Source organism: Pinus tabuliformis, chromosome 6 (assembly GCF_031772625.1).
Source record: "Pinus tabuliformis cultivar Carrire ecotype Pingquan chromosome 6, CPIR1, whole genome shotgun sequence".
In the NCBI taxonomy this organism is placed as follows: Eukaryota; Viridiplantae; Streptophyta; class Pinopsida; order Pinales; family Pinaceae; genus Pinus; species Pinus tabuliformis.
Genome location: NC_142292.1, coordinates 631348161 through 631359393, shown reverse-complemented (window position 1 = coordinate 631359393; position 11233 = coordinate 631348161). Strand labels below are relative to the sequence as shown.

The 11233-nt window shown below is 39.9% G+C and overlaps 1 protein-coding gene across 1 annotated transcript; it reads right to left on the bottom strand.

The window, feature by feature from the left end:
- Positions 1–963: 963 nt before the first annotated feature.
- On the bottom strand, positions 964–2678 carry LOC149260223 (putative arabinosyltransferase ARAD1). The gene is made up of 2 exons (XM_089457382.1): positions 1743–2678; positions 964–1518 (listed from the first exon to the last, which is right to left on the bottom strand). The coding sequence occupies exons 1-2, from the start codon at positions 2676–2678 to the stop codon at positions 964–966; spliced, it is 1491 nt and encodes a 496-aa protein (XP_089313508.1).
- Positions 2679–11233: the final 8555 nt, after the last annotated feature.

Sequence of the window (11233 nt, the reverse complement as noted above, 5' to 3'; positions counted from 1 at the left end):
TATAGCCTCATTTATAAATGAGTTTTGAGTTTTTTGAGTATTGATATTCCCTTCATATACATATATATATATATATATATATATATATATATATATATATATAGATATATATATATATATATATATATATATATATATATATTCTTGTTTAAGGAATCCATTAAGTGGAATATTCTCATTTCAAATTTATATATATATATATATATATATATATATATATATATATATATCCAAATTTTTAAAAATCAGGTTTGTAGCTTAAAAGCTTATTTGTTTCAGAAATTCATTCTATTTTCCCTCCATTGTGAAACTCACCTTTTTAACATGAATATGAATGAATTTTGAGTTATAAGTGATAATGTTCATCTCAAAAATAACATACATGAGAATGACCTGGCTGCATTTTTTCAATATACAGCGATCAAGTCCTGACTACATTTGCAAATGTAGAAGAGTACACCTATAATCAATAAGATACATGAGAATGACCTGGCTGCATTTTTTCAATATACAGCGATCAAGTCCTGACTTCATTTGCAAATGTAGAAGAGTACACCTATAATCAACCAAGCCGATTTATTTTCTCTGATACTGATATTTTTTGTGCATTTCTTCTGTTGGCAATGCACATGAAATCCAGGAACTACAAATACAAGAAAAAATAACATTTTCAATCCATTTCATGTTTGGAAACAATGCAATTTCCATCTTGAACATCGGACTTTTGGAAACAATGCAATTTCCATCTTGAACATCGGACTAATTCAGACTATGAAACTGCACATGGCTCATAGTTACTTTGATGGTTACTCGTTGATTCTATCAGTAGTCATATGCTCGTCAAAGAGATTAAGCCATGCATGTCTAAGTACCATGGAAACGATGTGAGTTGTGACTACACTACCTTCTGTTTGGTAATTTCAAATGTGAATCTGAATTGCAGAAATCATGCCCGAATCTAGGCTAGCCTCTAGCCAATTTTTGTAGACTGAAAAAGGAATCTGTGTGCTTTGCAAGCCAAGATCTGGAGTAGCGCTTTCCTTTATGAAGGGAGAGCCTGACAGAAGGTAGATTTCTCGCAACTGCTTTCCAAATCATGTGCACAGCATCATCAGGCTGAGCTGGATACTGATACTCAAAATGGTGGCTGACTTCCTTCAACTTTTGCCACATGCGGGTCCATTCTTCCATTTTAACACTATTAAGCAATCTTATCAAAAACCCTTTTTTGACAACATCAACAGATTGTACAAAAATGCAAAATTCTGTATAATCAAGGACATCCTCATAACGAAGCTCAATCTCATCGCTAATGATAACAGGAACGCAATGGCCAGCAATAGCATCAAAGAGCTGATTTGAAGAGGGTGTATCGCCTGCAATGTTTAGGCAAAACTTTGAAGACCGCATGCCTTCAGTTGCTTTTCTTATTCCATCCCTCTGTGTATTCCCAGAAGTAAAATGTAGTTCCTTTTCATCCTTCAGAAGAGCATAGAGCTTTTGTCTAATATATCCACCCTGGTAATTATAAACCAAGTCAGCAATGGACATTGAAGGTAAATGCAACGTGTTCGCTTTTGAAACAAAATAAATATGGAATCAAATTCATGGGCTTGTGGTGCCTCAAGAAGGGATTCCTACCAACAAAAGAATACAAAGAAAACCAACAGGCTGCATGCAAGCACACTTTAAAGAGGCCAAAATAATGGTGGAAATAATTGCATTTGGATTCAAGAACTCACATGCTTCCTGTAAATAGCACCTTGAAAGAAAAGGAGAATGCTTCGGCTTTCAAATGATGAAGAATCCTTTGCAAGGGAAGGAACAACATGCTTGTAAGGTGCCACAACATCCTTCTCTACGTTGCCTACCAATGTTGAATATCGTCCAAAGTCAGCTACAATGAACATTGCCGACTGGAGCTGCTCCCTTGCTATTACCATGCTATTTGGATGATGCATAACTATTACATTATTCTTGCCCCCTGATCTCCTCCAGGCCTCCTGACCCATCAAAAAATGCTCCAATTTCTCCTGCAAAAGTTCATTTTTACTCTTATGCCCACGGGTCTCAACTTTTGAATGCCTGTTATAACTCAATGAAGAAAAAAAGGGCACAAAGAAAACATCAGCCTCTTTGGAATTTTCAACTCTCCGGGCACTGCAAGGAGAGTTTCTGCCTGGTATGTTTGAAGACAGTAGATCCAAGGTAAGCCAGTATTCTGGACTATGCTGCAAATTGAGTCTGCCCAGATATCGAGGGATTTCAGTGAGATTTGTCGGCCATATACTCTTTTCTGGCTTCCAACCTAACATACCAAAATGGAATTCAGGTGGCATATTATACATAAAAACCTTCAACACCGCGTCTTTCGGGTTGCCCTGTTTGTTATTTGGCTCTGAACCGGTGGGAGTTCCGTTCTTATCTGTAAATTCATCTGTCCGGATTCCAGAAGAGGAGATTAAAGATGGCTGGAATTCATCTAAAATTTCATACAGCAGCTTCTCATCCTCTAAGATAAATTTTACCTTAGGATATGAGAATGGTGAATATTGATCTTTGCCAAGAGGCTGACTTGAAATTTGAAGAAAAGCCAGAGAACTGAGCAGAGCCAATGCCGAGGTCAGAAAAAGCAGGCACAGTGTCAATTTCTTAGGTTGACAACATTTGGAATGCATATTTTGCTCATTCGTGGTTAAACTATATCGGCTCAATATGAATCATTAGGATTCCCCTTGAACTCCAGTTGCAGGAAAAAGCAAGATGGGTGTGGACAGAAACACCTAAAAAATAACAGTTCCCTTGGGCTTCAGCAATGTTTACATGGAATGACACACAAGTCAGAAAATATATAAATTTTCTTACTAACTTGCACAAGAATTGGGATGGTTCATCGCAGGCGCAGTAAGAAAAATACAATTTGCATCACATTCAGATCTGTATGCTTCTCAAAAACAAATCATATAGATCTCAACTTTCATGCAATGAAACCAATTTCCCTGAGATAAGGTAATAGAGAAATGGGCAATTTATCATAAACCTATCACAAAAAACAAAGATGGGTATTGACAAAATATTAAAAAACCTAATCCCCAGGTTTATGGAGGCAAGATGGGCCTCCATAAAACATCAGTAATAACTCCTCTTTTCCATTTGGGTTGACTTCTGAAAATCCCTTGCAGAAATCACTAAGCATGCTTATTTATATTTAATTCATAAGCAGACTGGCCCAATAATTAACGGTGAAGGAGGAGAATTTGTCTTACAGCAGCTGAGAAACAGGGTTAAATCTTCAACAGCCCATCGTAGAATTCCTCAATCAGATAGCTGGATATCGTCCCCTATGGGACCCTGGTCCTCATTCCACCGAACTCATTTGCCTTTCTCTTCCGTCATTCTTTATTACTGGTATTTTTCACAGAGATCAAGAAGTTGAAAATAATTATTTTGGAATCGCAGATCCCTGATTTTGGAGTTTTATTTTTGGCCCATGAACTCTGCAATACCCGCCCTCCAGAAGGACCATGACGCCAACTCCCCGGGTTCGAACAGTGGCGCGGGATCCAGGTCCTTGTAATCCTTTTCCCTCATCTGTGCCACAGTCCCCAGCAGCTGCCTCTCGGAATACTTGTTCTTGTTCGCCCCGAGCTTAACGTTTTCTTCTTTTCCTTCCGTTTCAACACAAAGAACCAGAGGATTTGAACACAAAGAACCAGAGGATTTTGAGACTGTCTAAACTCAGTCGAAATAAGGAGCTCCCCGGAACAATACACCTCGGCTGCAATAGCTTGTCCCCGATCGGAGTAGCCTGTCAGGGGATGTCAGGCCCCATTCCCTGCCATCCGAATCCAATTTTTTGTCAGGCCGTGGCAAGAATGTCATAATTGCCTGGGGAGGGTGGCGGAGAAGCGGAGAAGGAGGGTGGCAGAGCTCCGGGAGGGTGGCGGAGGGCGGAGACATTCCCGGTTGCCGGAGCCGAACGATTTTCTGGCCGGTACCGGAAAACAGGCCATTCTACTGCCTAGGTAGACTACTCTTATTAACCTTGGCAACTTTCGTTATAACTTCGTTATGTGTGTTATGGCATGTGCCATAAATGGGTTGGCATATAACGTATTGTCTCTTAATTCAACCATAATATCTTGCATTTTTGTTATACCCTTTTAATAACCCTCCAATGTATTTTATGGTTTTTGGATTAACCATATATGGTTTCTTATATACTCTTTTGAAATGTGCCACGTAGTTTATACGTTGGTTTTTTTTTTTTGGGGTTATATGGGTGTACCTATTATATGGTTGTATATATATATATTTTTTGGGGTTTGACTTTTATATATAGTTATTTTAATAACTATAAAATAAATTTTTGAAGATTTTTTGGCGAAAATCACATAGAGAAACTTTTGTCGACGCGTTTCGAACCAACTAGTGTGGTTCATCATCAGGACAAGTTGAATGAGCAGATCTCGCTATGCACTATAAATAGATAGGGCAGAATATCCAATGACTCAAATTTCTCGATAAGGTAACGGCTAAAAAAACAACAGCTCGATTTGATAAAACAAATTTTGTCATATAGTTATTAATAATTCAAAATGATTTTTTTGTTCTCTTGTGCAGGTCTAGAAGGCCACTGGAGGAATGCCAAGTGTCAAGCTGCCATGTGGGTCCCATGTGTTGACTGGGATGCCATGTGGCACACTGTGGGCCCCATTTTTCCTCTGCCATACCAATCTTTGAGGGGCTCTATCTTTTGCATACAAGCTCAGATTAACAAACCGTTGACGCCATCATGATCAGGAAGACGAGCCGTTTCAACTGATGCCATCAACTACTCCTTTCTACCATTTTTAATTTCGAGCCTTTATCCATCCCCTTGGTGTCTCGAGATCCTCCTAGATCAATCCTCCCCATTGAGAAGCTTTTGGGCCGCCAAAAGCTTTTCATCAATCAACTGTCAAGTGAGGGTATTGTGCCCTCACTCTTTCTTTCTCCATCCATTTGGCCTTGCTTGGATGCATTCCTTTTAATCCAACTCGAAGGTATTCTACATCTCCTCGTCGCGAAGTCCTGATTCTTCTGTCGAGAATGATGTCTTCGGGCAACTCATCGAGATATTCAGGTGCAAAATCATCAACTGTAGGAATGGTGCCCACCTCATCATGGTCCATGATCAAAGGCGGTTCATACAATTTCAGGTTCTCCACATTCACCACTGAGTACATCTGCATATATACTAGCAAGTCAAGACGAAAGGCATTATTCCCAATCTTCTCCAATATGGTGAATGGCCCATACCGGATTGGTTGCAGCTTCTTTCCTTCCCCCTTCATCCTGTCTTTGCTGATGTGGAACCATACTTTGTCGCCTACTTGGAACTGATGGTCAACTCGGTGCTTATCATGTCGAGCCTTGTAGCGGGCTTGACTCTTTTCCAACTGCTCCACTGCTTGGTGAACCTTCTGGATTCACTGAATGAACTGCTGAGCTTTATCCTTATCATCTCGTCCACTGGAACCATCCTCTCTTCCAAAGACCATGTCAAAAGGATCCTTTGGCAAGTATCCAAAACAAGTCTCGAATGGCGAACGTTGCGTTGATGAATGCACTGCTCGGTTGTAGGAATGTTGTATGTAGGGGAGATGCTCATCCCATAACTTGGGATGTTTCCCACAGTAACCCCTCAACAAATGTACCACGGTCCTGTTAACCACCTCTGTCTGTCCATCGGTCTACGGGTGAAATGTCGTACTTCTTTTCAGTTTGGTGTCCATCATCCTCCACAAGTTGGTCCAGAACTCTCCAAGGAAGCGAGAGTCTCTATCTGACACAATTGAAGTGGGTAGCCCAAAGTGGACCCAAACATACTGAAAGAAAAGAGAAGCAGTCTGCTTTGCAGTAATATGCTTTTTACAAGGCATAAGAACACACATTTTGCTAAAACGGTCAACGATGACTTACAAATAGTCGTGACCCTTCCTAGACAAAGGTAGACCTCCTACAAAGTCCATTGACACACTTTCCCATGGACGACTCGGAATAGGGAGTGGTGTGTAGAGCCCAAGTTTTCTGTTAGAGGGCTTTGAAACAGAACACATCACGCACCCCTTTACATATCGAGTCACTATATTTTTCATGTGAGGCCAAAAACAAAATCGTTGTACATGACTTAAAGTTTTTTCGACACCAAAGTGTCCAGACACAAGAGAGGTGTGGGCCTCTCGAATTACATGCACTCTTTCTTCTGTGGGAATACACAATTTACCAAGGTGATACAACAATTTCCCCTGCAAATGATAGTTGTCCACCTGTGAACCATGGGTTAGTTTTGCATAAACTTCTTTAAAGTCATCATCGTTAGCATACTGTTCAGCATAACTTTCAAAAGACAATGACACATTATGCAAAATAACAGAAGCAGAAATAGGAGGGCGAGATAGCATATCAGCCACTTTATTGCTAGTGCCCTTGTTATACTTGATTACCAAATGAAACTGTTGAAGAAAACCCATCCACTTGAAATGAAGAGATTGATGCAACTTGGTTTGTGTTTGTAGGTACTGCAAGGGCTGATGATCTGTATGGATGATGGTCTCCTTGCCGATCAGGTAGTGCTTCCACTTCTTCACGCTTTGGACCAAGGCGTAAAGCTCCTTGTCATAAGTAGGATAGTTTATCACAGCCTGAGAAAACTTCTCAGAATGGTAACAAATTGGCTTCTTTTGCTGCATCAGTACAGCTCCCATGGCGTATCCACTGGCATCGGTTTCGATCTCAAATGGCTGCTGGAGATCGGGTAAGGCTAGGACTGGCGCAGTGCTGATCTTTTCCTTCAATGCTTCGAAGGACTTTTGCTGCTTTCCTCCCCATTGAAAGACCTGTTTCACACTTGTCAATGTGTGCAAAGGTGCTGCTATAACAGAAAAATTGGCAATGAATCTTCGCCAATACTGGACTGCACCTAAAAAGCTACGGACCTCTGATACATTAGTAGGCTTAGGCCATTTTACAATTGCTTCAACTTTTGAAGGATCTATTTTCAACTGACCATGACCAACAATATGACCTAGGTAAACCAACGAGGTTTTCCCGAACTCACACTTTGACAACTTTACATAGAGTTTTTCTTTTTTCAATACATCAAGCACTTTCTTTACATGGCATACATGTTCATTCCAACTCTTACTAAAAACAAGAATATCATCTAAATATACAAGAACAAACTCATCAATAAAAGGCCTAAAGAGATCATTCATGATCCTCATGAATGTAGCTGGAGTGTTGCAAAGTCCGAACGGCATCACCATCCACTCGAACAACCCCTGTTTCGTTTTGAAGGCGGTCTTCCACACATCCTATTCTGCAATCCGCACCTGGTGATAACCACTACGCAAATCCAACTTGGTGAAATAGATAGCATTCTTTAACTGATCTAATAAATCATCTATACGTGGAAGAGGGTAGCGGTTTTTCACCGTGATCTTATTCAATGCTCGATAATCAATGCACATCCTCCATGTGACATCTTTCTTTGGCACCAAGACGATCGGAGAGCCACATGGAGAAGTGCTCGACCTGATGACCCCTTGATCCAGCAATTCCTGCACCTGCTTTTTGATTTCCTCCATCTCAATGGACGAAATCTTGTACATGCCAATATTTGGTAAAGGAGCGTCATGCTACAAATGAATCTCATGTTGGATTCCCCTTTTTGGAGGCAATCCCTTGGGTTCCTGAAATATCTCATCAAAGTTAGAAATTAATTTACATAATTCCTTTTTATGTTCAGGATCACAACCTTGAAAAGCATCAGTTAATTCTGCATCTTTCCCCCTTACGACCATAAGCATGCAACCCTTACTAGAGTTCACCAATCTCTTCATTTGTCCTGCACTTACAAGGCTGGCATTGATTTTATTCTGATGAGCCCTTACAATATATTCTACCCCATCTTTGGTGATTTGGTATTTGTTCTCATGATGAAAGAAAATGGCTTTTCGATCATATAAGTATGGACTCCCTAATACCATGCCACAGATATCCAATGGTATTACATCTAGCACTACTTCATCCACTAGCTTAGAAGCAATTACAAATTTCACCTTACACTGTTTAGTTACATTTAATTTTGCTTTATCATGTATCCATCCCAGTGGGTAAGGTTTTGGATGTGGTTTTGTTTCCAAGCCAAGTTTCTTTACCAAGGATTCTGCAATTAAGTTTGCTTGAGATCCAGTATCAAATAGAGTCTCTACTTTAGTATGATTCACCACAACTCTAATATGAAATAACTCAATTCTCTTTCGTTCATTAGGAAGGGACTCATTTACTGAACTAGTGCCTTCATGTGAATCAAAATTAACATGCGGTGTAAGAGTACCTTTTGTTCCTGCTGCTGTGATCAATGCTTCATCTCCTGAGTCAGAACCAAGGTCTTGCTGCACAGCTGCTACTGTCTTTTGTTTGCCCTTTCCTCCAAACTTCTTCGGTCGCTTTTCTGGATGCATTTTCCAACAATGATCATCATCATGACCTTCCTTTTTGCAGTGGCTGCAATAAGGCTTCTCTCCTTCTTCTTTCTTGGATGACGCTGTCTTCTTCTCCTTTCCTTTCCACTTTGATTTTGGTTTGCCATTGGGAGGTTTGGAAGGTGGTTTCTTTGAATGATCATCTCTGTCATGTTTTCCCCTGTTCTCAATGTGAATGGCCTTTACACTGGCCGCATCAATGGTGGTTGGTTCAAACAACAACAATGAATGCCTAATATAACTATGTAATGATCCAATGTATTTAGTCACAATTTCAGGTGTATCAAGTGCAATACCCAAATTAAGTGCTTGCTTCCTAAATTCTTCTGTAAAACTCTAAACATCCTCACCTTTGCCTTACCTTAAATACTGTCAATTCATTAAAGCTTTTTGCATGTAACCCAATGGATAAAATTGTGCTTTTAATGCAGAAATGAAATTAGGCCAAGAGGAATAAAGATTACCCACATCCTTACTGCTTTGTACTTTTCTCTCCCACCAAATGAGAGCAGTGCTGGTTAATCGCAAAGAGGCCAACTGAATCTTTGCTTCATCCTCGACGATTTGCTGAATCATGCAGTAAATCTCAATCTACCTAATCCAATTATTAAGCTTTTTTGCATTGCTTTCACCATTGTACATGGGGAGATCAAGTTTAACATCTAATTTAAAAAAGGGCTTTTTAGATGCAACTTTGGAATTTTGATTATTATGATGGTGAGAAGAAAAAGAACTTTCACTTGTAGAAGGAGAAGGAGGTGGATCTCCTCCATCACCTCCATGTACTGAACCTTGTCCTTCTGGAGCTTTCCCCTCTGCATTTTCCTGCTTTTCGAGCTTTGAGAATAACTTCTCAACACGATCTGCCATCATATAGAAGGTCTTGTGAAAATTGAGCTCCTCCTCATACCGAGCCTCTTCATCTGCGATGTTTCTCCTTCGATGTGCACGCCCTGCCTTGGGATCGAAAAACTGTAATTCCCCTTTGCCTCTTCGGAGCCTGTTTCTCATTAGCATACAAACATGCAATTCAAATCTAAAAACACCTGCTCTGATACCACTTGATCCAAGTTATCTTTTGTTTATAGATGCATGAAAAGAATTACATAAACAGTTTGTAGCTTAACCAAAGAGAAACTTAAATGTGCACATGTGAGAAGAAGAAGAAGAAACACATAAGCATGACAAGAAGACAAGAAGCTCGATAACAGAGTTTGTCCCTCTTGGACTACATTTTCGGGCCCTGCTTGATCAATGGGGAGACCTTCATTCATTAAAGAAAAATGGCATCAAAGAAGTACATTCATCAATTTACAAAATGGAGCATTATACCTCCATGCTGAAAAGTGTCTGAAAGTTGGAGAGCTTTGTTGCACATACTTACACTGCCAATGGATTCTCGTCGCCGAGAGGTGCAAAATCCATATAAAACTTGTCCAATTTTGAGACTAGACCAAAATCACCCTCTTGCAAAAACTCTGCTCAGGGAAGATTCGCCCAGTGTTTCTGAGTGCTCAAGGTTCTGCCACCTGATCTCGAAATTCATGCCACTGATCTCCTCCTTGCCCAATGGTAAAGAATGAGTTTAAATAATAAAGTTATGGTTTATATTTACCAAACCTCATAACCATTTACCATTTTTTATAAACCATATGCCAATTCAATATATATATACAATATATATTTTTTACATTTGATTGAAGAGTGGGCCCATACCCCACGGGGCCGCACTCACCACCCCAATCTACGGACCCGTTGTATTAATCTGGCTGTACTGATGGGGGCCGGGACCACCACGTGGCTGCCCCCCCCAACTACCATATCTTCGTGAATCCCCCCAACCACCATATCCATTTCTTCGTTGGGTTTCACGTTGACTGTTTGGAACCTTGGCACGTTATTAACCTTGGCAACTTTGGTTATAACTTCGTTATGTGTGTTATGGCATGTGCCATAACTGGGTTGGGCATATAACGTATTGCCTCTTAATTCAACCATAATATCTTGCATTTTTGTTATACCCTTTTAATAACCCTCTAATATATTTTATGGTTTTTGGATTAACCATATATGGTTTTTAATATACCCTTTTGATATGTGCCACGTAGTTTATACGTTGGTTTCCTCCTCTCTTTTCTTTTTTTTGTCATATGGGTGTAACCATTATATGGTTTTTTATATATATATTTTTTTAGGTTTGACTTTTATATATAGTTATTTTAATAACTATAAAACAAATTTTGTCATATAGTTATTAATAATTCAAAATGATTTTTTTTGTTCTCTTGTGCAGGTTTAGAAGGCTACTCGAGGAATGCCAAGTGTCAAGCTGCTATGTGAGTCTCGCGCGCTCACTGGGATGCCATGTGGCGCACTGTGGGTCTTATTTTTCCTCTGCCATACCAATCTTTGAGGGGCTCTATCTTTTGCATACGAGCTCAGATTGACGAACCGTTCATGCCATCTCGATCAGAAAGACGAGCCTGTTCAACCGATGCCATCAACTACTCCTTTCTGCCATTTTGAATTTCGAGCCTTTATACATCCCTTTGGTGTCTCGAGATCCTCCTGGATCAAAGATTAATGCTCTGTTTGACTCAGGACCGTAGGAAAATCTCATTGCAATAGATCTTCTCAAGAAGTTAGGGCTGGAAGTTCATGATCATCCAAACCCATATCCATTGGGATGGGTACATAAGGAT